Source organism: Solea senegalensis, linkage group LG11 (assembly GCF_019176455.1).
Source record: "Solea senegalensis isolate Sse05_10M linkage group LG11, IFAPA_SoseM_1, whole genome shotgun sequence".
NCBI lineage: Eukaryota > Metazoa > Chordata > Actinopteri > Pleuronectiformes > Soleidae > Solea > Solea senegalensis.
In genome coordinates, this window is record NC_058031.1 from 5,562,264 (window position 1) to 5,579,568 (window position 17,305).

A 17,305-nucleotide genomic window follows, 5' to 3' on the forward strand; every position below is an offset into this window, starting at 1 on the left:
GGGGTCAATTTAGAGTGTCCAATTTGCCAAATCTGCATATTTTTGGACTGGAGAACCTGGAGAAACCCCACACACATGCCTTGTTCTGACCCGGGTCTTCTTGCTGCAAAGGCAAGACTGCTAACCACTACACCAACAAAGTGCCCCATTAAATCTGATCTTAATCTTAATTCAGCTAACTATAGACCTGGATATAAATAAACACAACAGATGAGCACGTTTCTCTACACTTTACTGTTCTCCGTTAGGACATGCAGGCAGAAAACCCATCTGTTCATTTGTTAAACTCAGTAAACGCATTATATATTAAGTCAACACACTGTCACAGGATGAACACATCAGCTAAGAGGAAGCCTCACACTTTTTAAATATTAACCACATTTCTTACTGTGTAAAAATAAAAGCAGCAGCTAAATAAATAAATTAAATAACAGTCAACGGTTGTTCAGTCCAAACTCATGTCTTCATCGTCGTCTTTCTTGTCTTTGGAGTCTCCGTCCTGGTCCGACTTTGTCTCCGTCTCCATGGCTTTGGCAAAAGCCTCCACATCTGCAGAGACAAAAGTCCAGAGATTCATGACTTCATGATTTACTTTCTCAACTAATCATTCAAGGATCAAACTTGATATTTTTCTCCAACAAATCCAAAGGACGAGCCAGCCACATCACAGTTAACGTTCCCTTTTCTCTTGGTAAATTAAAATCTTGTAACTGTAGATTACAAAAGAGGGGAAAAAAAAAGATCTAATGTTCTCGCAATAAAACGGTTGCACAGTGCGTCTATTGATGTGAGTGAAACACTGACCTCCTTTGTTGGCAGCATCCACGGCCTCTGCAGGCAAACCAAACTGGTTCATTAAAGGTCCCAACTGCCCAGACGCCAGAGCGCTGCTGAACATGCTCATGGCCTGCAGACAGAGACGATAAATAGAGGAAGGAAATCTACCACAGCACAGCAGTGTTAAATACCAACACAACACAACACTGCCTCGCTGTGAGCAGAATTCTGCTCAAAGGAGAAAACTCTATCTCACACTTTACACGCTATCTTTAAAATTCACTCAGGGACAGTAACAGGCTTTATGTCAAAAATCTGTACGTGATTGGAAATAAGAGCCACAAGTAATTTCCAGGTTTATCACATGAACACACTGAAACTAAACAGTTTGACCTTTATTCTTACTGTTGAACAAACTGTTAACCGTATATTAGCGTGGTGTGGTAAATGGAAAATAAGGCTACAGTCATCGCCCCCCCCCATATTTTTAAGTGATGCTGGGTTACGTGGTCTTTGGAAATCACAGAGGAGTGTGAACACGTCACCTGCTGGAACTGAGGTGAGCTGAGTGTGTTGTGCAGCTCCTCTGAGCTCTGAAGCAGCGACTCTCCAGAGGGGAGGTAGGGCATCAGTCTCTGCTGCACCTCAGGGTTGGCCAGGATGGGAGCCATGATCTCAGGTGTCAGGACACTGGCGAGGTCCACTACAAAACCAACAAACACTGGTTAGTCTGAATAACAACACATCCTGCATTCTTTCTTTTTAACCTATAGTTAAAAACTCCCTGTCTTCTAGTTTAGGCTTGGTGGTGTGACTCAAACTGGTTTTCAAATCACATTTGTGTCACTTCAGTATGTGGTCCTAGATCAGATCTATATCCGATATGTGGCCATGCACCATAAGTGAGAATGGTCATTTTATCAGAATCCATGTGACTTTCTGCCTGAATGCATGTGCTGAGCATTAACGTCATTGTCCTGCACTGTTGCAGTGCAGTGGAGGAGAGTGTTGTCCTCTAAGTCTCACCCCCAAATTAGCCGTGATAGCTTCAGTTTCTGAATTTCCCCTCTGGAGGATCAATAATGGAACATCTTATCTTACATATTTCCCACTTCAACACCATGAGGTCTCACTCTTTTCTTACCAGAACCAGTCATATGATGACAGCTTTAACCTCTTTTATGACCATCATGATATTCAGGTCTGGATTTATTTGGATTTTATGGTTGTAGGATTGTGTGTCAAAAATATTCAATGAGTGAGTGCTTTGAGTGAGATAACTATCACTTTCAATATCTGGCAGTTATTCCAGGAATAACAGTAACAGGAATTACAGTACTGAGAAGCTGACGTCACAAACGCGTGACGCGCTGGTGAGTCTTGTCTGTGATTGGACGGTCGTTCCGCAAAATGTGCACTAGTATACGCGCAAAGCTCTATTTCTCTGCTGAATTTTCTAGATAATACAAATCGTCTAGGAGTTATGGTAATGAGAAGTACACATGAGGGTTAACAGAAGGGTTTAATAACGTTCCTACTTTCTCTCAGCGTCTACCTGCTTTAGCCGTTTTCCCCGTGTCACACTGCAGGCAGAGCGATGGTGATAAATTGTGTTAATGAAGCATCGGAGTGGACGCAGTGTTGCCTCATGTAGTGTGACACTGTAAAACTAAATCTAACCAGCGACAGTTTGCATTGTTTGCAGTGGGTTTCCCGCTTCTGCAATAAACTCAATTTATTATGTGAACATTAAGCATCGTATTAAAGAAACAGTTGTGTTTAATGATGTGGTGCGTAATTAGTTGACATTGCGCTAATTAGTATGCCCATTATGCATTTCTCCCTGGAGGGCTAATTTGAGATTTTTTTGTTTTATATCAGCTCTGAGGAGAAATGGCTGTCAGTGTGACTGAAGCCGGACTCACCTCCTTGGCTGCTGGCCGGCACGTTCATGGTGGCCAGGATGCTCTGCAGGTCTCTCAGCTGGATGGGCTGTGTGGGGTTTGGTGTCCCCGCTGTCAGAGACGTCACGGCAGGAGTGGAGGGGGTGGTGGCTGTGGGTGAGGCTGCCGAGGTGGCAGAGGGAGTGATGGGTGTGGTGGGCACCTGGGAGGAGCTGAGGCGGCTGGCAGCAGAGGTCGAGGTGGGGGTGACGGCTGTGGACGGGCTGAGGAAGAAAAAGACAAATCCATTGTGTCTGAGGTGATTGAGGCTGCGTGAGCACGGAGCAGAAAGGCTGGAAGTACTTTTTTAAAGGTAAAAAAATGATTTCTGATACAAGTAAAATTTGTATAAACAGCAAACTTCAGCTTTACTGCAATCCCAGTTGAGAACATTGCAGGGATGCGGTTGACAGAAAAAAAAATGCATATAAGATAATGCATTTTTATACAAGTTCAAAAAGTGTTCATGCAGTTTTATTTCTACAAGCACCAAATCTATTTGGTTAATTTTCGCGTATCAGCAACAGGCGGTGATTTAAAGTGAGAGTGTGTCTGCTTTCCAGCAGCAGTGGAGAATTATCACAGGACAAGAAGAGGCCACAATAACAGACCGTTAAACTTTCTCTGCGTTAAATAACCACAGACAAACATTAAATATCCTTGCAAATATTTCATAGCAGCGTCCTGTTTTCTATGTTTGACTTATACCTCGAAATGATGATGAGAAATATAATATAAAACAAACAGGCTGTGAAAACATGAGGTGCAAAGCCACTATCCGTGTCGGAGGGAATATTTACAGTTACAGATTTATATTTGACTGGATTAAACATGAGACCTTGTTGAGGAGTTGCTGGCTGCAGGAATGCTGCTGCTACTGCTGCTGCTGCTGCCCAGGAGGTTGGCCAGGCCTGGACCGGCCAGCGTGCCGAGGCCACCTGATGATGGTCAGAGAGCAGGAAAACGTGAGGCAACAACATAGTTTTCACTTAAGAGCAAATATATCACAACAGTCCTACGTACCAATGCCGCCCAGTCCAGTTGGTCCAATGAGCTGCATGAGCTGGTTGTGGCTCATGTTACCCAGAAGGCTTTGCAGACCACCCTCCCCTTTACATGAAAACAGAACACGTGACAGCCCAGAGTAAGAATTTGTTTTCCAAATGCAACATTTCTGCTTCCTAACTACGACCGGGTTTAAGTATGAGCAGCGTTACCTCCCAGAGCAGACAGATCGTGTCCTCCACTGCTGCCGCTACCGAGAGCACCAGGCATCGGCGGGTTGTTCAGATACTCGTTCACTTTGCGGCAGAACTCCTCATCCTTGTCACTCTTTGGCTCCTAAGATCAGGGAAAAAAAGCAGAAAATGGAGTGAGACATCTATCACTGGGAAATTACAAATGTTTGATACAGTACCAACATTGATATCTTTAGCATTTATCTTGTAGTTGAATGTGAAGAAACTTACTGTTCTCATATTTCTATATTATACATTAATTGAAAATTAGGGATGGGAATTGGTATTGGTCAGATACAGTCTGGATTGGATATCACACAGATAACAATGTAAATACGATACAATCCCAAAATCCTATATATCGCATGCTTGACTATGCACAGACTATGCAAAAGCATTTTAGCTGAATCATGTTTGGGCTGTTTAATTCTTCTTTTTGGGAGAAAAATATTTGTTCGACAGTTGGAGAATTATGTCTTCGAAATGACTCAGCACAAATGTGTTGTTAACCGCTTCATGGTTCATAAATTGTCTAAATTGACTGTATGACTTTGGTTTGGGACACAAAAAAGTTAAAAATGTTCCCGCCTCTACACACACTCACATACTATTGTTAAACACCATACTGTATTTCTCTTCTTCTTCTTCTAACAAGCTCCATCTTTGTCGTAACTTCCTGCACAGGTTCATTAGCTCAACTACATGGCAGCTATCGATGCAGTTAGGCTTGTGTGCGTGGTCAAGACGACCTGCTGAAGCTCAGACGGAGCACCAGAATGGAGAGGAAACATGGCACGGTTGATGGTCTGAGCCACTGATTTAGAACCTGCTGGTTTACTGGGAGTTTCACACACACAATCATGTCTAGAGGTAACAAAGAATGGTCAAAAAAAGAGAAAATACTCCCAAGTTCTCCAAGTGAAAATGTCTTATTGATGCTAGAGGTCAGAGGAGAATGACCAGACTGGCAGCAACAGCAGTAACTCAGATAACCAGCCGTGACAACCAAGGTTTGCAGAAGATCATCTCTGAATGCACAACATGTCAGACCTTGAAGCTTTATACGTCATATGTGCTTAACACAGTGGCCAGTGAATATATAATGAATACAGATAATACTGCTTACCTGCATCCAGAAGAAGAGTCTTTTGGAACCAGCTTTGAACTTCAGCACATAAACTCGTCCAGTGGTGCACTGGTTCACACGCTTGAACTCACAGTCATCAGGGAAGATGATCAGGTCCTAAATTAAGGAGAAAAAAAAAAAAGGTGGCTATTAAGATTAAAGAGGTCAAACGCAGATGAGCGAGTTCACTGTGGAGACAGTGTCACTGACATCATCCACGTTCCCAGTCGTCCGATCCTTCCAGCAGAAGTGGATGAGGGAGTCATCCGTCTGCTGGATGTAGACCTGACCTTTACGTTTGTCGGGGGTGACCGTGCTGCCCTTCATGGTCATCTTACCCGCCCGAAACTCCACCAGGTACTTGCTGGACGAGCCGCGAGAGCCAGACACCATGCTGGGGAACAAAGCTCCAGAGGCCATGATAAAGATGAGGTACACACAGCTGCAGGGACACACAGGAGGAAGACACCAGGTTTAATACTTAACATAAACACATAATATTTACAGTGATAAAATAATACATCTCATTTGGATAATATCACATTTTAAGTGGATTATTCGTGCTGCAGGGGTGGAGATAAAGATCAAATCACAGTATATAATTTTCTCTACTAGAACCATGATATTTCTTCTAGCTTGTTGAAGAAGAAAAAAGTGGCAGTTGTCGGTTTACCTTTAAAAGTATCTAAAGTTCTGTTTCACAGTGTTTTCTGCAAGTTCCACTGTTAAGATAAATGTCAGACTGACTGACTCACATATGATTTCAAAAAACATAAGTCGTGGGTTATTGTCTCGAGAAATGTATCGTTCAAGTTGGCTGAAATAGAAGAAAAATTCCATTTATTGATATGATTGAATTACAACACTTGCAGAATCAAAATAAATCAGAACCACAATACAAAATGAATTGTAACCAGGTATCATGATACAATTGAATACACAATTCGGACTTAATTTCCATCTTAAACTTAATTGTTTCTTTACTCTCATATTTCTTTGATACGATACTCAATTTCCAGGTCAGTCTGTGTCCGTCCATCAGTCCATCAATCTCGTGCTTTCAAAGTTATCAAAGGCACGCAACAGCTAAAGACCAGCTGAGAAAGCAGTAGAGAAACAACAACTTAACATTTTAATCCTGGTAATTATCCCGTGACTCTGCCAAGGTTGAGGACATTTACAGACAAAGCCTCTGAGCTCAGACATGTAATTTAAAAAGGAAAAGACAAAAACACAAAATGATATTCGTAGTCACTTAACTGTTTAACCTCTGACTCAGTGCTGTCCTTTGTGTGTATGTGCAGTTCTGTGGTTTGCCTTATCAGTGATCCATCAGTGTTTACACCTTCAGTAAATGGATGGAGATGTGTGTGATGGCCCCCAAAATACTTTATACACTACTACTTGGTCTACTCATTTCTATGTAGGCTGTACACTGAGTGGTGTAATGCTGCCCAAGCAGTTAGAAGTTCTTTATCCCAGTTGTTTCTCTACTCTCTACACAGAACACTGACATCATAGCCCTGAATGTAATGATGCTGCAGCTCATGATCTTTGAACTTCCTCCACTAAGTTCAGGCAGGCTAAGCGGTGCAATATTGCCCTCCACGGTTTCTGAAGTCCCCATTGTGAAGTCTGAAATCACAGTTCTAAGTTATTTAATACAGATCAAAGTTGCCTTTCATTCTCATCCTTATTATTTCCCCGTTTATGCAGATATAGTACTGTGCTAAAGAAAGTCTTAGACCACCACCTACCTTTTCTTGTTTTAGCAAAGTTTTAATGGACCATTCACATTCATTTTTCAGTCTTGTTATTAACATACAACCAGAAAAACACAGAAAATATGTCCACTAAAATAAAATGAATCAATAACATTGCAGAACAAAATGGCTTCTACAGACAAAGTCAGTATTTAGTGGGACCTCCTTTGGTATGCAGCATATCTTCAACTTTTGAGGAGACTGTCTTGAGGTTTCTTTTCAGATACAGCCTTTGTTTTCCTTCTTCCGTTCAGGCAAATTGATACCACCTCTGTATATTGATAATAATTGGGGCATTTTGGTCAAAGTTCATCTTTACTATTCGCAGGTTAGTCAAGATTCAAGATTTGTTTAGTTGGCACACGAGATTGCATGAGGTACATTGTCAGTGAAATTAAAAACAAGATCAAAATTTAAATAAAAGGTAAATAAAATAAAAAGTGAAGTAGATTAGAATATAAAGAAAACTGTACCCAAGAATAAAAAAATAATAAAACTGTACATACAACTGTTAAATGTAAAGCCAATTATCCAGCTACATATACATACATGTATAACATGTAAAATGTGTATGTAACATATATGTAATGCTCAAGCATGTCTTGAATAAAGCAGCCATTTTGAAGTTGAAATAGCAGGACAGACACACGTGTTACCAATGAGTTCCACTCCATTTACATTTCACTTGGAGGCATTTTTTTTGTTAATGTGCTGCTATTTTAATACAAAATGTAGATTTGCTGGTTGAATTATGACAGAGAGAGGGGTTTATAAATAATTACATATGGTAATTAAATTGTAGGACAGCAAATCTACATAGAAGAGAAATGAAAGCATCTCTTGTTGTAGATGAATGTAATTCTTGCTGTGTCATTAGTGTCACGTCTATTTGTGAACAATCCTTTTATTGATTTGTGAAGCATAAGGGTGTTTGTATACATTTTTAATTCAAGTTAAAGCAGATGTTATCTTGTTACCGACACACGGGGATAAGAAAACACTCCTATACTGAATTTTAGCTGATTAAAATAGAGTAAATGTCTCTTCCCAGTGTTCCCACATTAAAAGAGCCAGTGGAGGAGCCACAGACGCAGATGACTCTGCTGTTCTCAGCTGTTCTTTGCTGTTCTCAGCCCACTGAGCTCTGAACACACTCACATATGTCTCTCACACACACAAGGACTAAACATGTACATTGTTTTTACCAAACGACCTCAGAACATGCGAGAAAATAACATGTTTGTACTCACATTTGTCTCTGAATTAGCGTTCAGCCGCAGGACGGTCAAACTCATTCACCACGATTGATTGTGATTGGCTGCCTGGTGCCGGTGCTTCACTCTGATTGGACGACGCGTGTGTCAATCATGTGACCTTTAAATGCTGCGCGTGTTCGGTAGAGAAGACACGCCACCTGATTTTTGTACTATATCCATGTATGTTTATCTTATAATAATAGCAATAAGAATAATTATGATTATTATATATTCAAATAAAAATACGGAAATAACAATAATAATATTAATAATATGAAATAAACTGATTATGAATTTAGAATGTTGTGGTTGTTTTTAGTTCATATAGCTCTGTCATTAAATAACTTTGGATTTATTATTATTGACCCTATTCCTAATACCAATATGATTATATAACCTGATATTATTTAACTGCTATATTTTATAATGTGGGATTAAATCTCAAATTTATGGCCCTCCGATGGATTTCACTTGACTAGCCATAATACCAATTTACGTGTTATTTCTGCACGTTATTTTTTTTTTTAATGAATAGATAAGTTTTGCATCATAAATACGTTTTCATGATGACCTATGTATATATGTTGTTCCATAGCTAAACAAACACTTTTATTTTGAAATTCTGTGAAATATCGTCACCAATATTGTCATTGTGATGTATTTGTAAGCTCTTATATCGACCACAGTCGAGTGTCTCTTCAAAACAGTAGTAATGAACCTCTTTGTTCTCATTTTCAAGTCACATTGTATGGTTATTTTGTGTCTCTGTGGTAGTGTTTTTGCTGGTTGAAGATCCCCAGTATAGTCTGGTCTGCATCTAGTTGGTATCTTTGAGTGTTTTGATTTATTTATTTTTTTTCAAATAGTTATTTGTCTAGTTTGTCTCAAGTGGGTTTCTGTCTGTGCCTTTGCAGTCTTTAAAAGAAATATAATAGAAGTACACAACAAATACACACCATTGTTTCTTAACACAATTAATAATTTCAGCTTGTGTATTTGTGGCGCACAATGTCACATAAAAAGTATTTTAAGTAATGTTATTTGTTTCTTTTCAATCCTATGCATCCTTTACATCATCCTGTAAAGATTTAGTTGAGAAGCACTGGCAAATACTCTTTAAGCAAAAAAACAATGACACAGTTAATTATTTCAATAATCTATCATTTATTTCTTTAATTATGAATTGTATGCATATGGCTATGTGTATAACTATTTGGAAGAGAAAACAGACCAATGAACATACAAAGTAAACATTTTCAAATTATGCTGGACAAAAAAAAGATTATGAAACAAAGAGCACGAGATCAAAAGCACCTCTTGTACATGTGCAGGGATCATTAAAAGGTGCTTTGAATTCAGGAAAAAAAAAAATATGAGAGCAGCCAGGGGGGAAGAACATGATGTCGGACATATTTCACTACACATCATGTGAGTAGGACTGTGAGTGGTCAAATGTAACGTAAGCACCACAGTACCAGCACACAACATTCATTAACTGCTGCCTCTGTAGTGTCTCACTCACACACACACTGGCTACGAGCTAAAGAGGTTTTTCACATTTCAGGAGGGCAGAATAGATGGATCAGTTTGCATAGGATCGTAGTGCCAACAGTGTCCGGTCTCATTCATTCTCGCCGTGTCCAAAAACAGATCTACTGTGAAATGACTTGAAGAACTCAAAATAGAGCCTTTGTATCCATGGAGTGTTATGACACAGCTTCTCTTCCAAGTGTGTCTGACACGAGGAGACATTTTTGTACTGTGGTTTTAACTTTCTCGTGATATCTTACTCAGATTATTCCACTGTGAATAAATAATCTGCTTGTAAATGACAAGGTTTTTTTGTAGTTTTTTTTTTACAGCATTATGAATTTAATGGTGTCAGTTTGTTAAAGTAAACAAATACAGGCAGGCTAAAAGTAAAAGTGCTGAAGAGGTAGCCCTCATGTAACTAACTGTATCCTTAGCAACATTCTAGATAGTGTTTACAGCTCCCATATGACTGGAGCAGCAACTACCAGGATGTGGAGTGTGAATATGCCTCAAAATTTCAGTTACATACAATAGACAGCAACAGAGTTACAAAGTCGCTCTGTATTCCTTCGCTTTTAAGTTTTACATTAATGCGTTTACAGTATTATACTCAGTGCAGAGGACATTTTTTATGGCTTTGACGTGTGTGTGTGTATTCTCATCTTGGTGACCATGCATGCGTCACGTATTAGACACATGAACTATGTGACTGCGAACATTATAATGTAATATCTGTTTACTGTGGCAGTAAACGTTGGTTAAAAGCAGCTTCCAAATATTTTGTTCATTACTAGTCACAGACTCATCACATTTGATGTTTAGTGCTAACTAAAATAGACTTCTAATATTTAAATAGGCTATACATATATATAAAAAAAGTAGCTGATGTGTTAAGATAACCCCTGATGTCTGAATGAAACTCGACAGAAAGTTTGCGTGGGAAGTCTACAGGTTAAATAGTAGAGTACCTGAACTAAACCTGAAAATATGCGGTTTTACAGTCAGCTTGGTGTCCTGCAGCATCGTGGCACAGGTGACTCTACGGGTGATTAACATACACGTTGGCTGTTATTGTTAGGGAACATAAAGATGAATACGTTTCATGTTACTCTAAGTAAATTGAAGTAAACTACGATTCTCCTTAATATTAACACATTGTTCCTGTGGCCGTCAGTTGCAGATAATCTGATAAAATATCTAAATCACATTTTCAAAGAGAGACACAGTACCAGTGAGCGTCTAGAGGCCACAGATATGAATCTCAGACGTTTAGAAAAAAAACCCTAAGTAAATCCTATCACGGAGACGTTCTTCACCGCCTGCGTCAATAAATGTTGGGACAGTCGGTGTAATTCCTGTCAAAGTATCCACCCGTGTACAGCCATTCCTCGGCTCCTGTGAAAGGGTGTGTTCCCAGCTGGAACCACCTGTAGGGACCAAGACTTGTTTTTAATGACAGGGTAATGGGAGACATTACAAATGCACAAATGTAACAGTGGGGAAATCACAGTAAGTCAAAGTAATGTTGGCCGAGTTCCATTTAGCTTCCTCCGTTTTCACTGTCACACTGTCCTGACTTACATTAACCAATCAGAGCCTCTGTTAATGTGATCAGTAACATCTGTGCTTTGTCATTTTTAGACACTTTAATGCATAAATGTTATATATGTTATGTTATATCTTTAAAATACATTGCATTCATGGGTAACACACATATCAGTGACACACACCTGGTTGGCCACATCTCGTCCTTGGAGCGTTCCCTACGCGCTGCCCTTTGTTTCTCTTCTAACCGCTCCTTCTCTGTACTCGCTGTGTCTATGAAACACAAAAAAATATAGAATTGAAAAAGCCATCACGGAATCTCCGTCTTCTTCACTTGATGTTGACGTTACCTGTGTCTCCATTTTCCATGGCTCGGATGTCGGGTCTCAGTCGGCTATCTGTTGGTGCAATCGCCCTCTCCGTGCTGGGCTCCAGCTCGTTTAGTGTCATGGCAAAGCTGGTGAAATTATACATCTATAACGGATAAAAATAAATAAATATTGTAAACAAGCTGTGTGACAAAATATGGTTTTAAGATTTTAAAACCATATTTTATTATCATGGACAATTAATGAAATACAGAAATGTATACAGTTCTAATCAGAGAACAGTGATGGAAATGAGTATTAGTTTGTCATGCTAATAACTGTTCGTAATCCCCCTCCCTCTTCCATGTCACCCCAATAACATGAGGCGTTGCATTTATTCAGAGGTGAACAGCCTGAAAGACTTGTGTCTTTGTAGAGTTCTGGCCCCTGATTTGATACAGTTTCTCCAATATTTACTGTCAGATTACTGAGACCGGGAGGAACCACGTCACTGAGCAAACACTCACATCAGTGATATCTGTGGGAGTGTAGAGCTATTCAACAAGTCCTTTCAAAAAATGCAGTGTGCGGCATTTAGGAAGACTGGCTGGTTTGTCCATTTATGCTGATGTAGGATTATGGCAGCCTCCGTAAAGCAAGCCCCTTGCCTAAAGTACATTATGGCATGGATAACCATAAAAGGGCCAGAAAATGTCCTGTGAGTAAGTGCTTTTTCTTTCAATATATGGCAGTTATTTACAAACAAACTGCATGTGAAAATAGTGTATTAACAATTTAAAATGTCCAAAAACTGTGCACAACTATGCACAGGCGTTTTTCCATTTCTCCCCTCTCTGGTGACAAAGACGCTGATTCGCCGGCTTCCTGCAACAGCGCGAGTGAAACCATAATAAGCACATTTTGACTTGTAACTTCCGATAGCACTTATTAATTACGTATAAGTAATTACGGCAATGCAAAGTGCCGTCTGCAGTACGCTTGGTATTAAAAGGTTAAAGTGATTATAGTTTTTGGTCATATCTAGTTCTACCAGGGAACCCTCAAACAAGTTACATACTGGTTGTTGTGTGTAACAAGTCAGAACTGTTTGGTGCAAACAAGGCTTATATGTGTGTGTGTGTGTGTGTGTGTACGTGCGTGCGTGCACTGACTTGTGCTGAGTGAGCAGGTCGCGGTGTTATCCTCCACAGTAAGGCACTTCCTGGTATCACAGTCACCGTTTCAAGAACTTCTGGCATCTCATCTGCCTCCTCAGCTTCACAGTAATTACCCTACACACACACACACACACAGATTAGTAACTTTATCAAACAGACGAGCTTAAACTCACAGTACACAGACTACATGTGCAAATGGGTGATATCGCAGAACTACATTTGCCACAAATTCAACATGTCTCTCTGGCAACAATGCATGTCACTGCAAGACATCATGGATCAGTGCTGGCAATGATCTCGTCATACACGGCACTCTGAACATAAATCAAACTAGACAACAGCAGTAGCACACTACACAGATCAAATACACTTTTTTTATACCTTACCTTCTACTAAAGCCACTGCATGTTATCGTGAAAGGAAAAGAAACCATTTGAGAAAAACACATTTCAGAGTTCAGAGTGATGAGCAGAATTCACACAGTACTTCACGCTGTAAGACAGATAAATGATGCCAAAGAAACTTGAGAACAGAGACACTTGACAGTATATCATCTCAGTGAAAGGTCACACGTGGGTCATTTTGTCAGTTTTCAGGCATATTTGAACACTGCTCACCGGTTTCTGCTTTTTAGGATCTGCTGCAGTCTTCTTGTCCTTCTTGTGCGCGTCATAGACTTTGGGGTCCACGCTGTAGATGCACTCTGTCCACTTCCCATAGATCACTCGCCGCTTCTTCTTACTAGATCCAGGGCAGAGACATAAAACTTGGCTCAGAGGGGAATAATCACATTCACCGTCTATTTACAGTGTCGTTGTGGTCAGGCCCTTACTTTTTGTCTTGAATATAACCTTCTACTTTATGTAGCTCCTTCCCAAACATCCCACATGGTTTAAAGTGTAGCACGCATGTTTCTCCTGTGCTGAGAAGTCAAAAAGAAAAACATAAATGTCGATAAATAAGCACTGGTCTAAAAAGTATTTTAACACCATTTCGGTCATGGTACCTGTGGTTGACGATCTCCACAGTTCCATACTGCTCAATCCAGAGTTTTCCCAAAATGATGTTGTGCACACAACACATTGGATTTATCCATGTGTATGTTTCTTTATGTCTGTGGAAAAAAAAAATCACAGCTTCTTTAAAGATTTCAATAATATCCTTTATTTGTGCAGCGAAACTCCACTCCTCTAGTTTCCATTCTTCTTCTTTGGTGTTTCACAGTGGTTGGCGTCAATATGGTTGCATTACTGCCTTCTTCTGTATTTTAGTTAAGTAGAAACGGCTACTTCAGCTGGAGCTTTGTATTCAACAGAGATAAAAGTGGTCATGACCTTCTTACCTAACTTTTTGCAAAAGGGAAAAATAAGTGTATTTGATCAAATGTGGAACTAATCCTTTAAAGCAGAGGTCTCAAACTCACGGTCTCACAAAAAGCACAAGCGCAACAAGTGCGAGGTTGCAGAAATCCACACAGATATAAAAGACACAAATGACTCACTTCACCAACTCCAGTGTCATGGTGCCTTTGGGCTCAGCCTCCACACTTTTGCCCCACAACTTGAGTTTTGGATAGATGGAGCCATGAAACTCAAACTCGTGCTTCAGAGACTGAGCATGGAAGGCACTGATGGGAGGGTGGTGGCTCACCTGCTCCGAGACCAATCTGTATCCCTCATCCTCCCTGTACAGGAAAATTGAAATCTCTCATCAGTGAAAGCTAGGAAATATTCTATTATCAAGGTACACATTAAGTGTGTAATTTTAAGTTCCACAATCTTGTATCTAATACCTTATGAGTTCATACGTCTCCCCCAGTAAAGGATTAAAAGGCTTTCCAGTCCTGTCTGATTGAGATGCTACAGCTGAAACTGCAAACGCAGCAACAACCTGTCACAGAAACATGAAGAAAATCAGATGTTACATACAAACCCAAGTTTTTATGCAACAACTGAGTATGTTATTCTCACCATTTTGTGATATTTTATCGACCAAATATTTATTAACATATCGAACAAAATAACTACATAAACTGTTGAGGAGAAAAAGTAGCTGCTTTAAATATGTGCAGATGTGGTTAGAACAATATATTCCAAGAGAAATAAAAATATATTATATCAACATAATGTAATAATTAATGAATACATATTATAGTGATCTGATATATCTACCTGCATGCGGTCTATGGAGTCAGACAAAGTGCAGGCTTCGTGGATAAGATGAGTGTGTTCCATGTATTCCGAGAGTCTCTGGAGAAAACTCAGCGGCTCATTAAATTCAACTGGCATCGCTATTTTGGACAGCTCCTGTTAACATCCCAAAAACAATGAACATAAACAAAGAGTGAAGATAAATAGAAAAATAGGGCAGAATAATTAACAGAGATGGACATTTAACTTTCACATGGTGAAACGTGTGCAAAATAGTCCAGGCATTGGATTTTGCTATTTTCGGACATAAATTCAACTCTGCTTTTTGTGAACAGCCTCAAATAAACCATTTAACAAACTAATTATAAGTAACTCATCAGATAATATAGCAATTAACTTAGGAGATAAAAGCTGATACATGTCGACAATTCAATTATTTTCAGAAAATGCATGTTTATACCCACAATGTGATTACACCTTATCTGTAACAAAGCTGGTGAAAATCAGGTTAAACTCATCTTAACAGTTTTCTGTTCTTGTACTCACCAAGCCGATGCATTTCCTCAATATACTCCACAGACTGAAGTTGTTTCTGGAGATCATTTCAGCCGGGAGGGTTTTCCTGGAGCACATTTGGACCCAAAAGAGTTTAGAGATGTTGAGTAAAGGGTTAGTAGACAGAATGTCAATGTTTAACAGTGAATCTGTGAACTGCTGCTCTCTGAGTCACTGAGAAAATGCCTAAGCCAGTAAGAGTGATGACTGCAGAGGAGGTGCTCATTGGCTGACATCTAAAAAATGTGGTTGCACTGGCCTGAAAGGCCTCCACATGTGAGCACATGTATGATGTGATGTCTGCATGTATATGTGCACACATGCACATATACATGCAGTTGGAGGCACGAGTTTGGCAACAAACCATCACTGGAGGGAAAATCATTTAAAGTGCATGTAAGGCAATAAAAATATTACTTCTGACTTTGTCACCCCACGGGAAAATGATTTATTAACCACCTTGCCAAATTTAAATGATTGAAAGTGGGGGCTTCTTGGTGTTCTCAGTCATAATTCAACAGCCTTCTCGCTCTACTACAATGTAGCTGTTGTCTCCGTCTGACTTTATATAAAACAAACTACTTCCGGTGTGCAGGAATGACACAAACTCTAAACACATATGTAGAAAACAGAGACAGTTAAGTGACAGATTTCCTCAGCATTGTGTGAACTCATGTAATAGTTTGGATGTAAAAATTACATTTGTTTATGTTTAAAAGTTACACATTAGAGTTACAAGTGAAGGACAGATTTGGATGAAATTGTCCAAGGATAATGATTATGATGATAATCAAGATATGAATTAATTAATCGTCAGCTATTTGATAATTAGTTATTCAGTTTTAAAGGTGTTTTTTTTTTTTTTTACAAATACTCTATAGAAAACAATCGTTAGTTGCAGCAAATGTTAACCTTGCAAGATAGACGCGTATTCCCACTGTGTGCAAGATTGACACAGTGGGGAACTGAGCAGCCTCTGTGGAGGTTTTCTCTAGTTATGTTGATGTTTGTATTTTAATTATTAACATTAATACTTCAAATACATGTCGAATAATACCAGTGTGTGTGTGTGTGTGTGTGTTTCCTCCCAGAGTCCAAAAACATGCAATATGGGGATTAGGTAAATTTAACCATAGGTGTGAGTGTGAGAGAGGATGGTTGTTTGCGGATGGATGAATAAATGTCAAATAAAGAGATCAGCCTTGTCCTCACCTGCGTTCCCACATCCCATTCTCCTGTGCTGTCACCTGGGCATCTTGAAAACTGACCTCACAGGAGTCATCTGACTCCAGCCCTGATGGAGAAGATGAACACAAAAATAAAGGTAAACTCGCGGTTAATTCATTAAAGTACAGAAAAACTATGCAATAATGACACCACTGACTGTCCTCCTCACCCGTCTCAGCGTCGAAAAACTCCTCCTCGCTGTTCATACTGAGCAGAGAAGGTAACTAAACATTACTCAGAGGACATGTTCCCACATCGGCCAAGCATCACAGACGTCCGAAAAACACCACCTGCAACACGGACAGCGCGTTACGAGGAGCAGGGCAGCAGTGTTAGGCTCGTCACAGACAAACTACGCTGAACAGCTGCTCGTTATTAGCTTTGCACCCTGGAGCTCTGAGGTAGTTAGCAACCTGAAGCGCTAACTAGCAGTTAGCCTCGCTGCTGTTTTGAGTTTAAAATGTCAACTAAAATCTGAAATACTGGCAGCAACTTCAAGAGTAAAGTTCGGAATTAACAGCAAATACTCTGCAAACAAATCAAACATCACATTTCACACATTTCTCAATTAAAAGGTACCTGTGAAATAATGTCACATTAGGCGGTAGCAACATAAACAATCGAAGAGTCTCTCTGGATCCAGGCGGAAGTGGGCGGGAAGGACACGGTGATTGACAGCTTCGTTTAGCCAATCAGGGCGCCGCCA

General features: G+C 39.8%; 2 protein-coding genes across 2 annotated transcripts; both read right to left on the reverse strand.

Annotated features, from left to right (window-relative positions):
* Nucleotides 1–215: 215 nt before the first annotated feature.
* On the reverse strand, nt 216–8,169 carry LOC122777456 (proteasomal ubiquitin receptor ADRM1-like). The gene is made up of 10 exons (XM_044038719.1): nt 8,098–8,169; nt 5,295–5,526; nt 5,085–5,201; nt 3,938–4,061; nt 3,744–3,830; nt 3,559–3,658; nt 2,703–2,944; nt 1,323–1,480; nt 805–907; nt 216–549 (listed from the first exon to the last, which is right to left on the reverse strand). Exons 2-10 carry the CDS (start codon nt 5,502–5,504, stop codon nt 446–448), a joined length of 1,245 nt encoding a protein of 414 aa, XP_043894654.1. The 5' UTR covers nt 5,505–5,526; nt 8,098–8,169; the 3' UTR covers nt 216–445.
* Nucleotides 8,170–9,951: 1,782 nt separating this feature from the next.
* Nucleotides 9,952–17,265, reverse strand: LOC122777693 (oxysterol-binding protein-related protein 2-like). Its single transcript, XM_044039088.1, has 14 exons — nt 17,179–17,265; nt 16,769–16,889; nt 16,585–16,666; nt 15,364–15,439; nt 14,839–14,973; nt 14,460–14,557; nt 14,169–14,351; nt 13,674–13,781; nt 13,500–13,589; nt 13,285–13,408; nt 12,662–12,781; nt 11,532–11,655; nt 11,367–11,454; nt 9,952–11,063 (listed from the first exon to the last, which is right to left on the reverse strand). The coding sequence occupies exons 2-14, from the start codon at nt 16,803–16,805 to the stop codon at nt 10,961–10,963; spliced, it is 1,368 nt and encodes a 455-aa protein (XP_043895023.1). The 5' UTR covers nt 16,806–16,889; nt 17,179–17,265; the 3' UTR covers nt 9,952–10,960.
* Between the last annotated feature and the right edge of the window lie 40 nt (nt 17,266–17,305).

Coding starts and splice junctions, on each gene's coding strand:
- LOC122777693 (XM_044039088.1), bottom strand. CDS start 16,805: ATGAACAGCGAGGAGGAGTTTTTCGACGCTGAGACGG. Junction 13,590..13,673: donor GTGGAGATCGTCAACCACAG/GTACCATGACCG, acceptor TTGACTTCTCAG/CACAGGAGAAACATGCGTGC. Junction 13,409..13,499: donor GGTTATATTCAAGACAAAAA/GTAAGGGCCTGA, acceptor CCCTGGATCTAG/TAAGAAGAAGCGGCGAGTGA.
- LOC122777456 (XM_044038719.1), bottom strand. CDS start 5,504: ATGGCCTCTGGAGCTTTGTTCCCCAGCATGGTGTCTGGCTCTCGCGGC. Junction 4,062..5,084: donor GACTCTTCTTCTGGATGCAG/GTAAGCAGTATT, acceptor CCCTGATCTTAG/GAGCCAAAGAGTGACAAGGA. Junction 3,659..3,743: donor AACTGGACTGGGCGGCATTG/GTACGTAGGACT, acceptor GACCATCATCAG/GTGGCCTCGGCACGCTGGCC.